We start from the raw sequence: 13928 nt of genomic DNA on the forward strand, positions 1-13928 counted from the left end.
AAGATTTATTTCCATCCGGTGTTGCATTAATTTTTCACCAAGATCTTGTATTGATAGTGGGAGTCGGACCACTGTTGAAAGCGTTCTCCAGCACATCCCAAAGATTCTCAATGGGGTTAAGATCTTGACTATGTGGTGACCAACCAATGTGAAAATGATGTCTCATGCTCCCTGAACCACTCTTTCACAATTTGAGCCTGATGAATCCTGGCATTGTCATCTTGGAATATGCCCGTGCCATCAGGGAAGAAAAGAAAAAAAACATTGATGGAATAATCAGTATATTCAGGTCGTCAGCTGACCTGATTCTTTGTGCACATAGTGTTGCTTAAACCTATAGACCTGACCAACTGCCAATAATACCAACAATAAACGGCAACTGTAAAAACAACAAAAGGACAATCTTACAGAGAAACCCACGGCCATGAAAACATAATCTCCTCTGTGAAGGTAACAAAAAACCATGTGACGCAAACAGAGGGGGACATGGTTTGTGTGAAGAGTGAACTGTGGTGCTAAGTTACAGTGTGCAAGAGTTCTATTGAAGGTCACATCGTGGAGCAGGGCTATTGAAGAAGCCCTCACTGTAAATAACCAGCAGAGCCACCTGTCACTATGTCACCTGTCAGAGGCTCTCTCTATCTGTCTCTCTCTCTCTCACTCACACACACACACACACACACACATGGATTATGTTATTTTCTGATCTCTCTCTCTCTCTCTCTCTCTCTCTCTCTCTCTCTCTCTCTCTCTCTCTCTCTCTCTCTCTCTCTCTCTCTCTCTCTCTCTCTCTCTCCTGAAACCCACATATAAAGACAGTAATAACAAAAAACAACCCCCAGCAACTGCCAGGAATGTAAGTTTACATATCCATGCTCCTCATGTCATCAGAATAGACACATTAGGATTTGTATTCCATATATACTATATGTTTATATATATGCACACACATACATATATGTATACATGTATGTATATCCATACATATGTGTATATATAGATGTACCAGCATCTCCATTTCTTTCTATTTACGTCCAGCCCATGCATCAACTTGACATTGTGCCTGAACAGCAAATATTCCATTCAGAGTCAGGACTTTGTGTGAGAGCTGTTGGTTTGGTATTTTTAAAAAATCAGTTATTGGGCAGCAGTTTGTTAAATATGCATTTCTATAATATGTTTTGCCTCTATAAAGCTTCAGCACTGGCCACAGGCGGTTGTGAGTTTTAATCAAGGTTAATGGTTGATTGCATGTGCCATGTATGCACAGCCACCTTATTTTCTCTTTGAATGAATGAATGAATGAATGAATTAATTAATTAATGTGTTGCTCCTGCCTGCATTTTTATGACAACTCTCCCATTGGACTGACACAATGAGTACAATGATGTGCCCTCCTGTGGCTGGGGACAGCTGAATCATATCATTTCAAATGTAACTTATTGTCCACAGTGGGTCTATTTGTCCTGGGGAAAACTGCTGCAGTGGCTGCAGAACAATGTACAGCACAACAGACAATTTGCCCAGATTTGTTAAAATCACAAATATCAACACATATCAACACACATCAGCCACCAGCCACGCTTAAGTTTGCCTTTTATTTATTCATTTATTTATTTGCTGTTGTCCATTAAGTCATTGGAGTTATAATAATTGGTATTTTATGCAAGACTGTTATGGAGTCACACTGTTGAATATTCCTCACCTCACTTTTAAAGGCCCGAGTATACTGTGCATTGCGCGGCACATTGCACAGACCCTGGTATACTTGCATGTCCTGTATTATCTGACTTCACCATTGTGGCGGTACAAGTCTGGATGCAGGGAATAGGACGCATCCCTACCAAAGAAGAAGAGAACGATGCTACAGCTCCCTCAGACCTCCCTCGAGCCTCGAATGACTATCCTTGGCGACGAAATGTTTTTCTGCTTGGAGAGCGGCGTTTAATACTCTTACATTACATGGATCTTAAGTTATAGGCTACTGTAAAAACAAGGTGGTCCAGAATGGCCGCCCTGAAGAGAAAATATGTAAGCTTTCGAGAAAAATAATGCAACCTCTGTCAAGAGGAGGAAACACAGAGCATCCTTTGAAGTTGGTTTGAACTTAATAAGGAAATATCAGCACCACATCGAATCCATAAGGACTTGTCACAGACTTGGAGGAAGTCCTCTATTTTGTTGAGGAGGAAATGTTTGGTAGTGGTCGACTGCACGACTGAGGCTGGTTACATCTGTGTGCTGTTCAAAGAAGTTTTATAGTTTCTTTAAGAAACAATTATAACATTTTGGATCAAGAAGCAGTGGAACTCTAGTGAGCATGAGTGTCCAGTGTTTTATCTTTGAATGCAGCAACCAATGAAAAATAATTCCACCCAAATTATGATTTTGCACAATAGAAATTTAACGTCTCTTCTTTATTATTCAAATGATTTCCATTGATTATTCAACCCCCCCCCCCCACACAAACACACACACACTCACACACACACACACTCACACACACACACACACACTCCACCTTACTGTGTATTAAGGGCATGACAAGCATTCTTTCCAGACATGTGCCTCTGTCACTCATGCACATGACAAGCACACTGCTCTGAACACGCCCCCCTCGCTCTTTGCTCTCTCTTTTCGCTCTCTCTGCAGCTTGAAACTAAGTTTACTGTACATTTTATGACTTTTGAGGTGTTAAAAACCCACTGATTGTTTGTTTTTTTTTGCCGTAAGAATCTGTATTGAGACATTACTCCACCGTGGATTTGAAGATTAACAGTGGTGTGTAACTTCTCCAAGATGTCACCTGTGAAAGGCTGGATAGTGAAGCTCCTGCTGCTGCTCCTCTGCTCATCCCACACACAACTCTCTGGGCTCGTGGTTGCCCAGGAGGACTTAACTGAGGCCGATGCAAAACTTAATGCCAGAAGTGTGGTTGAAGAAGGTGGAACCAGTGAAGGTGATGAAGAAGAAGATGAACAGGTAGCAGAGGAGGAAGGAGATGAAGAGTCAGATGAGGAGGATGAGACTGTGAGACAGCAGGCAGGAGAGGAACAAGGGGAGATGGAGGAAGAAGAAGAGGAGGCCTCTGATGATGAAGATGTTGAGGAAGCGGAGGCTGATAATGATGATGAGGAAGAAGAGACCGCTGATGGGGATGGTCCTGAGGAAGCAGAGTCTGATAATGATGATGATGATGATGATGATGATGATGATGATGATGATGATGAGGAGAAGGAAGAAGAGACCTCTGATCGGGATGCTCCTGAGGCTGATGATGATGATGAGGAGGAGGAGGAAGAAGAAGAGGCCGCTGATGGGGATGGTCCTGAGGAAGCGGAGTCTGATGATGATGATGATGATGATGATGAGGAGGAGAAGGAAGAAGAGACCTCTTATTGGGATGCTCCTGAGGTTGATGATGATGATGATGATGATGAGGAGGAGGAGAAGGAAGAAGAGACCTCTTATTGGGATGCTCCGGAGGAAGAGGCGACTGAAGAGGCTGATGATGATGATGATGATGATGAGGAGGAGGAGGAAGAAAAGACCTCTGATTGGGATGCTCCTGAGGCTGATGATGATGATGATGAGGAGGAGGAGGAGGAGAAGGAAGAAGAGACCTCTGATGGGGATGCTCCTGAGGAAGAGGAGACTGAAAAGGCTGATGATGATGATGATGATGATGAGGAGGAGGAGGAGGAGGAGGAAGAAGAGACCTCTGATGTGGGAGATGAAGAGACTGCTGAGGATGATGAGGTCAATGAGGAGGAGGAGGAGGAGGATGAAGCAGTAGAGGAGGAGGAGGAGGAGGATTCTGATGACGAGGAGGAAGAAGATGAGGATATGGAGGCAAACACAACTGAAAGTGAGGCGGGAGAGGAAGTGGCTGTGCAAGAGGAAGCTAAAGATGCTGTGGAAGAAGAGGAGGATGAAGCTGGGCCAGAGGAAGATGGTGGTATGTCCTTTTTTTTGGCAAAGTACTTTTAATAAAAATAATATACAGTAGTGTAGAACGCACATATCTGCTCAGGTAACAGAATCAGAAGAGAAAAGAAGACAGTAAATTAGTTTAGAATACAACTACTGCTAGTACTACTAATAATAATGATGAACACAAATAATAACTTTACTAATAAATATAGCTGGAAGCAGCGATAATGGTCAGCCATCATGTGTCCAAGAGAGTTTTTGTAGATCTCATCCTGATCAACATGTGTAGTTAAAACCAACTGCAAATGCTGTTGAATTAAAATTTTACAGTGGCGTGCTGTGGAGCCATTGTGCCATGACATACATCAGATATGAAGGTGTGCTACTGTTGATAAGCGTGTCAAAATATATGTGAGTATTTGAGCACATGTTGGCCTTAGGGATCAATTTCCTGTTGTTATTCCCCTGTAACTTTGTACCATTGCCATGGTAACGCCGTTTCACGAATAATCACGATATTCACCACACAGAGAAATCTCTGACAGGACCAGACTCAAAGATGTGCAGCCACCTGCCTTGGCTGGTTGGGGTGAAAGAAAAAACGAGTGGAGGAGCTCCCCCTACAGTTTAGTGGTACATATTTTTACAACACCACCGTAAACATCCATCCATCCACTGTCTACCCTTTGTATCCTAACTGTTTTTTAAAAATCTCTCCTGCTGATGCTTCCCCTCTCCTGGTCATGTGCATTTGTTTTCACTTCTCGCCATTTGAAAAAAAGCCATTTACTTGCGCGTGGCCCCTTGTCCAGTCATTTCCTCTTCCTCACTTCCTGCCTTGCCTTGATCTTATAGCCATTACCTGGTCAAGGTGTGTGTGTCTAGTCTTGCAAGGCTGGTTTTCCGTTAACAGACAGTAAGTGGAGTGGAGACAGCCCCCGATCTCCCTGCAACAAGACATTTAGCCATCACTATGACTCCAAAGCTGTTAAATTAGGTTAAACATCCAGCATAGTTCTGCTTTAAGGTATGATGGGGCCTGATCTGAATTCTGAACTGTACAGGGAGCCAGTGTAGAAAAGCTAACACTGCAGTGTGAATGGTTACTGAAAAATACTGCATTATTGCTCTATGTTTGTACATTCTGCTTTTTCTGTAAGAGGCTTTCAATTATGGAATTCACAACGACGTATGTGTGCTGTGATGTATTTCTCTGTATTGTCATGTATTTATGCATATATGCATTTTTTTAATAATGTATTTTAAACACAAAAGCCTAACTAGGGACTGGAGCTGAGAATTAGTAATTAGTATAAAACTCACTCACTTACAGGACTATGTTAAGCTGTGTTGTCCTAAATGAATAAATAAGAACAGTGCGGAGTAAATTACATGAATCTACAGATAGTGTAACTCAAGAACAACAGCAAAGTAACAAAGACAGATAAAGAAAATGTTAGTAGATAATAGAAATGCTTGTTTATCTGGGGTTCTTCATTGTGACCCTGCTGCAGTTTTTGTCAAAACTCTGTCTGTCACACATGTCAGTCTTAAAATAGACCAGCTTATCCATGTGGTCCCTGCACCGCACTGTGTCTATTTTGGGATAACCAAAAAAAAGAGAGAACCACTTACTCATCAGTAGTTCATATAGCGGCCTTTATTCTTTAAAGCAAGAGTAAAGGGTTTATCTGAGCCAGTTGCATGTGGATAGTGTTAAGTATGACTGTTAAAATGTGTCCTAGATGCATCTTCTGTGACCATATGTCATTGATTCAATTCTGTTATTACAGAGTCTGACTGTACAGATGTGTCTGTGTGGCAATGTGTTTGTGTGTGAATCAGTTACAGCAGATCCATCAAAATGGACTGAAACTGAAGCATCTGGTCTCATTGGATACTTGTAAAGTATTTATAAATACTTGTGTTGGAGGCAGAAACATCGGATTGTTTTGCCTGAATGCATTTTTTACCTATTTTATTGGGGAAAAAAATAGCTGATTATGCAAGAGGTTTTATTATTTGTACATGTTGTATGCTCAAAAATGTTATATCCATGCCCTAATTTAGCTAGTGTTGGCCACGATAATCTTTGAAAAGAGATTTTTAATCTCAATGAGGTTTATTCCTGGGTACTGGAAAAATACAGTATATCACTGAATGTCCATTGGTAGATAGATAGATAGATAGATAGATAGATAGATAGATAGATAGATAGATAGATAGATAGATAGATAGATAGATAGATAGATAGATAGATAGATAGATAGATAGATAGATAGATAGATAGATAGCACTTTTCTAGTCTCTATGACCACTCAAAGCTGCTTTACACTACGGTTTCACCCATTCACTCACACAGTACATCTGCTGTATGTGCAGCTCATCTTTCATACCCATTCACACACTCACACTCAGGAGCATGGGGTGTGTCTTCCCCGAGGACGCATCGGTATGTGGACTAATAGAGCTGGGAATCGAACCACACACTGTCAATGGATGTGATATAACGTCTGGCAATAACGGGGTCAGCGTGCAACACAGAGACTCGCTCTCACTGAAAAACATGGCTGCCAGTGGGTAAACTAGGAAAACATGATTTCAGCCAGTCAAGTGTAATGGAGTGTATTGTATTGTGTAAGTGTAATGTACTGTCAACGAAAAGTCGCTACATGTTGCCATATCATACGCCGCAGAGCGTGATCGCACACAGCGTTTTTGTCATATTCAGAGCTACAGTAAAATAGCAAGATCTAATATAAAATATTATTATTTGCACTACACTGCCTGGCCAAAAAAAAAGTTGCCACCTAAAAAAAGGGTCACACACTCTAATATTTCGTTTGACCGCCTTTAGCTTTACGACCCTCATTCACTGTGGCATTGTTCTGATAAGCTTTTGCAATGTCACAAGATTTATTTCCGTCCACTGTTGCATTAATTATTCACCAATATCTTGTATTTATGATGGGAGAGTCAGACCACTGCACACATCCCAAAGATTCTCAATGGGGTTAAGGTCTGGTCTCTGTGGTGGCCAATCCATGTGTGAAAATGATGTCTCATGCTCCCTGAACCACTCTTTCACAACTTGAGCCTGATGAATCCTGGCATAGTCATCTTGGAATATGCCCATGCCATCAGGGAAGAAAAAAATCCATTCAGCTGGTAATTCATTATATACAGGTAGTCAGCTGACCTCATTCTCTGGGCACATAATGTTGCTGAACCTAGACCTGACCAACTGCCAGTACTACCAAAAATCAATGGTTACTGGAAAAGGGCGGCAACTTTTTTTTGGGCCAGACAGTCGATGTTATTCTCTTGCCACTAACAGGATTGACAAAGAAACATATCTAACCATGAGACATATCGAGTAGTATTTAAAAAAACAAAAACAAACAAACAAAAAGGTAATGTGGACACTGACATCTCTATGGCCCAAGTTCCTCTCAGACAGACACACATTACTTGTGTGTCTCTCCTTTAAAACCTTTAAAAACGTATTTTGAAAAACAACAACAAAAAACTGTGTCTTTACAGTGTAGGCAGGTGCTGGAAAAGGGACCTGTATGCAGAGTAGCTGTATAACAGTAAGTAGGAACCGCCCTCTGGTTCTGTACGGTCCTGTGATTGGTCAGTGCCTCCCGTGATGGGCCAGAAATCACCAGGTTTCGCATTATGGATTATTATGGAATTATTGAACTAATTGCCAGTTGTACCATTAAGTGATTGTTGTCTTTTTCATACAATTCAGGAATGACTTATATGATATCTGCACTAATATACATGATGTTGACTCTGCTGACTTTGTCACAGATGAGGCTGAAGATGACGACACGAGGGAAGAAGAGGAGGCTGAAGGTGAAATAGCGCAGTTCCGCTCCGGCTCTCTGTGCAGCATCTGCTCCATTTGTAAGGTAAAATGATGATAGTGATGAATAAAGCTACAGTAACACTAATCATTACCCTCGAATAGTATTTAAGTACCTCACTAAAGATTGGCTTAGTGAGGTACTTAGATTAGATCATTTATGACCAGTTGATCGTAAAATTATTGTGGATTAGTTATTTGTTTAGTTGCATCATTACCTAATGATTGGTTCACCTTTTTTGGCATACCTGAGAGTAAAGGGTAATACTTCTACTCCAATAAAGGTATGTTAGTTATTAAAGTTATTCATTCGTATACTACTCAAAGGTCTATAAAGATGCTGTTAATGTCATTAAATAACAGTTAAATAAAGCTTAAAGTAACTGTAAATTTCATATTTAGGTTTCTGTGTCTGTAAAGTTGAACATTTGTTTCCTTGTGGTGTTGTTTTATTCTTGCTTCAACTCGTTTTGTTTGTGACATCACAATTGCATCGGGGGAATATGTTAATTGCCTTTTTAGTGCATTCACCCTTGTGTGTCTGTGTGTGTGTGTGTGTGTGTCCTAGCACTGCTCCGATGACTGCGACATGTGTCCATGTGAAGAGGGAGATGAGTCAGATTACTGTGAACACTGCCAGGTAAGCACGTCCTCCCTGCAAATACTGCAAATCCTACGCAGTATTCCATTACGACAGCACTTCCTCATGTTAGCACTTCTTTTTTTCCAGGAGGAATGCTCTTCCTGCTACCTTTGCCCCATACTATGTGACACCATTTGCACAGCAGGTATATAAATATTCACAGTGATTGTCACCTTATGTTTTTGGTTCCTATCATAATGCTCTGACAATATGAAACCAAATAGTCACACACACAAGAGTGGCTGCAGATTTGGGTACAGGCTGTTGAAAACACTCAAAACGTTTTTATGTTTAGTTGGTATATTTTTTTAAAACTAAAAACTAGAAAAGCACTCGGAGACCGCAGACCTCTGCCAAGGCAGCTCAGACACCCCCCCAGGCTGCATGGAGTTTGCATGTTCTCCCCATGTGTGCATGAGTTTTCTCCAGGTTCTCTGGCCGTCTCCCACAGTCCAAAAACTGTGGGGGGAGGATTAGGTAAATTGGACACTCTAGCTTGACCGTAGGTGTGAAAGTGGTTGGTTGTTTGTCTCTTTATGTGTCAGTGTGATGGACCGATGAACTGTCCAGGGTGTACCCCCCCATCACCCTGTTAGTTGAGATTTTCACAGCACCCGCCACAACCTTCTTGTGGAGGATAAAGTGGTAGAAAATCGATGAATGAACGGATGGATGCACAGCATGAAGTCCAGCACACATTTCTCTATGGGACAATAATATTAATTATTGATTGACTGATTGCATCCAAAACTGCACATTGATTTGATTAACATTTTCCAGGGAAAGGTGATGGGCGAAGGAACAGATTATTGGGATCATGGTGGGAAAATTTGCACTCTCTGAGAACTTTTTTTTTTTTTTTTTTTTTTTTAGTTTGTGCTGTGTATGAACTATTGTGTTTGTTTTTGTCAACTTTGGCACATCTTAACATGTGTATGTATTGCAGGTGGCCTCATCGATGAGATCACAGGATCCCTCTATCAGTAAGATTTCTCTTTTCTTAAATCACATTGATCACTGACATACTGCCAAGTACATATGCTGCTGGTTATAAATGCTTATATGTATATATATGTTTATATATATATATATATATATATGAGTACATGACATGATTGACACTATTTCAGGTGTCATATATCAGGAGAATCCAAAGAGCACTATTACCTACTGATGAGGACACTTCCTGTACTTTCAGTCTGCTCAATGCAAGAATTCATTTTCAAGAAAATAAAAAAATAAAAAAGACACATTTCTTGGAAATTGGTTTCCCCGTTTTCTTCCCACAGTCCAAAAACATACAGATTTAAGCATAAGGCAAACTGGACTCTCTACATTGACCATAGTATGAGAGTGGACGGTTATTTATCCCTGTGATTGACTGGTGGTCTGTCCAGGTTGTGACCAAACCTTTCACCCTATGTCAGCTGAAATAGGCACCAAAGCCCCCCCCCCCCCCCTCATGTGGAGGATAAAGCGGTAGAAGATGAAGGAGTGAGATATAAGACAACACACAGCTTGGTCAACAGGAACAGTTTGTACTTAACCGTCCTTCAGCACCACCCGCAGGGGGAAAGATTGTTCTTACGATATAGTTTTCTGAAAGGTCAGGGTCACACCCTGGACAGATCGTCAGTCTATCACAGGACAAACACATAGAGACAAAAACAATCATTCACTCTCTCACCTCTGGGAAATGTGCAGTCGAGTGTCCAATTAACCTCTGCATGTTTTTGGACATGTGGACTGAAACCGGAGAACCTGAATAAAAGCCAAGCACACACTTATTTAGTGTCATTACATCAAAACCTTCTTAAATGTTGAGCAGTTTTGTCTCTTCAATATTATATAATAATAATAATTATATATATATATACATATATGTATACATATACATATATGTATATATATATATATATATATGTTAATCATATTTTGCTCATTTAGTGCTGTTTTTCATCATATCATATCCTCACCCCGACAATGTTTTGTTCACGTTCTGATCACAATCTTCACATGTACAGATCACAGTCTTCACTTAGTCAAAGGTGACTGCACACTTGTACTCACCAACTACACCTACAGGCGTTAGACTTTCGCTGCTTCGTATATTAAGTACTCTCTTAGTACTTAGCAGCAATGAGCGGCTCTTCAGTTGCACCTCTTTCATCTGTTTTCAATCTGAAGCCAAGGGAGTCGGATGATTGACAGCTCTGTAACTCAGGAATGTAATTCTCCAAGTGTAAGTCTCAATGAAGGCTGACAGTGAGGTGTGAGTTGGCTCAGCTGAGTAACATATCCTGTGATGACTCATGGGTCTTTGTCTTTTCAGGAGTGTGGCTTCTCTCCTGTGAGCACGGTGGACACTTTGACAACTTGGTCACAATCTGGCTGCCTGCAACAAACCGGACCATTTCAGTTTTTAACTGCCTAATCACTTTTTTTTCACTTCTTTTCCTTCATTTTATGACCCAAATATTGTATAGTTTCAATGCAAAATGCATGAGAAAGTTATTGTAAAACGCTTTTAGCTGAGAAGGGAATATTTGTGGTCCAGTCTTTCATGAGGGATGCACAAATACTGATACCAGTATGGGGTATCAGGTGTGATGCTGCTCTTACCACCTGACACCACCTGTGCTCTACGAGACTGTCAAGGAGGAGGAGAAGAAGAAGAAGAAGAAAAGTAGCTCCTTCAACACAAGTCTTTTATTAAAAAATAAACATCTAAAGAACCAGCACGACACACAGCAAAGGATTTGCAACTATCAGTATTATTTATAAGGATATGTGTTCCATTAACAAGGCTATCCTCTAAGTTTTTGAACATATCTGGATGTAAATACCTGGAAATAAAAGCTGAAATATTGACCTCTTGACTTATATTCATCTTTCCGTGTCAAACTCAAAGTTTTTCCAAGTAATCAGTATCGACAAGTGCTCAAATAAGTAATCGTAGTTGTACACAGTCAGAGAAAAGAGTCATTGGTGCATCACTAGTTTTAATGATTTAGTACAGTGATACCCAAAGTCTGAGTTTACCAATTAAAAAATGATATTAGGTGTTGCAAATATGGCTGTGAAGTAGTCGTGGTGATTTTGAGTGATGATAGTTTTCCATCTTTAAGAAAGATTTGAGAAACACTGCACGAGTGAGATGCATGGCACACGTTTCACCTGTAAATATGAAAGATTTAGATGATTTAATGATTTAAATTCATTTTGCAACACGTTTTACACAGCTGGATGAGATGAGAATCCCCTCTCCTGATCATGAATTCCCATGAGTCTTCAACACTTAATAAAATGACGTACATATTGTTTCGTCCCGTACACAAATGCAGTGGACAGCACAACCTGCAGCTGATTGCTCAGCCAATCGCGTGCTGATTAACAGATGAAGTCCAGCTTTGTGCTGAAATAAAAGGAAGAGCTCTCTCACTGAGATATTTATTTTCCTGCTGAGAGGCTTTCAGGTAATTTCCACTTGGCTGTCAATGACAAACAAACTTATAGATGTTTGAGTGACCTGGCAAAAAAGGGGGGAGGGGGAAGCTCTTTGAGTTTTGTTGGATCAACACAGGCGGAGCCAGAGGCTGGGCACTCACTATCTGAAGAAGGTTTACTTGTTTTGTTATGCCATGAGTTGAGTTGTCTGTTAAAGTTGTTAATTTTTAGGAAATAAGAAATCAATTTCTTTTTCCTATTTTGTTTGGGGCCACATGTGATGTCATGATACAAATTTGGATTTGACCAAAAAAAAAAAACCTTCCATCTTCAAGTACAGCATGTTTTCAAACAGAATCTTGGCTAAATAAGGTGTGTCATTGTGTGTGTGAGAACATCAAGTGTTGCGTGTCGTGTGTGTATGTAAATAGAAGTTGGGTTAAACATTACTGTGAACACAGCTTTTTGGCTTCCTGTCCAAAGAAGGTGTTGGTGTTTAGTCTAAACTTTTATCTGTCGCCACAGAGTCTTCTCATAGTCGAGATCAAATGACTTAATTGTGTATACCTGAGGCCCGCCCAGGCCTCCAGCACAGGGCCTGCCATTAGAACAAAGACTAAACCAAGCTCCTCCAAACAACCCCCAAGGCGACAGACTGTTTGGCATTAAATCATTGATATGCTCTGTATTGCCTATTGCAGAGCAAACATACATATGGTGACCTTTCAATGTCACATTCACACCTATGGTCAGTTTTGAATGGAGTTCAGTTTGGACTGATGGAGATTTTGCACCAGAAAGGCCTTGTTCTGACAGGTTTACAAACGTTTGTGCTGCAAGGCAACAGTGCTAGCTGCTGTGCTGCCATGTTTTAACTTTGTCACAAGTGAGTTCTCCACAAAATAAGTTTGTCAAAGTTTTTGTTTACAAATTGACTAAAAAAATTAAGTTTCCAGTTGGAGAAGTCTGTATAAATGATCTGTATTAATTTTATTCCTACGTTTGATGGCCACTTGAAATGATTTACGCTACATTACTGCCACTTCGCAAACCACTTACATCAGTACAGTTCATCTCTATGCAGCACGTTTTCTATCACACATTGACGGAGTGACTTAGGATTGAGTTTCTGGCTAAGACTCATCACAAAGTTAAAATGTTTTGTGATTTTGGTGTTTGATCGGTAGCTCTGATTTACTTGAGTCCCACAAAGTTGACCCATCAATGCAGCAGTAAAGCTGCCTCAGCTCCTGTGTCCCCTTAAATAAATGATGAAAGTTTCTTTCGATTTTCTTTGGTTTGGAACTAAAGATTCTAGGTGGCCATTTTAGTCTGTCTAAATCATTGGTTCTCAAAGTGCGGCCCGCGGGCCAATGGCTGCCCGCAGGAACATTTTTGAAAGAAGCTTGTTAAATGTTTATTGGACACTAGGGATGTGAATCTTTGGGTGGCTCACGATTGGATTCCGATTCTTAGGGTCACGATTCGATTGGTACAATGCATAGTCAAAACAATGGCGTTTGTATAAGATAATGTGATCACACAAAGGCAAACTTAAGACAAGTTAACATTTATTCATCTAAAACAAATAAAAACTTACTTACTGTACCAAAAAATAACTTTCATGAATAAAAGCTTAGACTAGCTGCCTTTTTCTCCAAGAAGTTACAACAATAAACCCCGCACAAATAACGCAAACTTTTATTTTGTGTGGTTTTTAAAAAATAGAAACTTAAAATAATTTAATTTTTTTTCCAAAAATAATTTATTCAGAATCGTGGATGGTTAGAACAGCGATTTCTATGTGAATCTTTTTTTTTTTTCTTCCCTACCCCTACTGGATACAGACCAATAAGTGTAAACTGTAGAACTACAATCTGGTCATTAAAATTACAAATGGGATTTCTTGTTTTTTTTTTTTTTCCTTTGGTGGCCCTCAGTCCAATTTTGGTTTCCTAAATTGGCCCTCAGGTATCAAAACTTTGAGAACCCCTGGTCGAAATGGTCCAGAGTGTTTTCTTAAGCAGAAAC

At 40.3% G+C, this 13928-nt stretch overlaps 1 protein-coding gene across 1 annotated transcript; it reads left to right on the forward strand.

Annotated features, from left to right (window-relative positions):
- Positions 1-3826: 3826 nt before the first annotated feature.
- On the forward strand, positions 3827-11299 carry LOC310939187 (uncharacterized protein). The gene is made up of 6 exons (XM_083903865.1): positions 3827-3958; positions 7753-7853; positions 8376-8447; positions 8538-8595; positions 9397-9433; positions 10783-11299. The coding sequence occupies exons 1-6, from the start codon at positions 3847-3849 to the stop codon at positions 10802-10804; spliced, it is 402 nt and encodes a 133-aa protein (XP_083759991.1). The 5' UTR covers positions 3827-3846; the 3' UTR covers positions 10805-11299.
- Positions 11300-13928: the final 2629 nt, after the last annotated feature.

Source organism: Microchirus variegatus, assembly GCF_963457635.1.
Source record: "Microchirus variegatus genome assembly, chromosome: 17".
NCBI lineage: Eukaryota > Metazoa > Chordata > Actinopteri > Pleuronectiformes > Soleidae > Microchirus > Microchirus variegatus.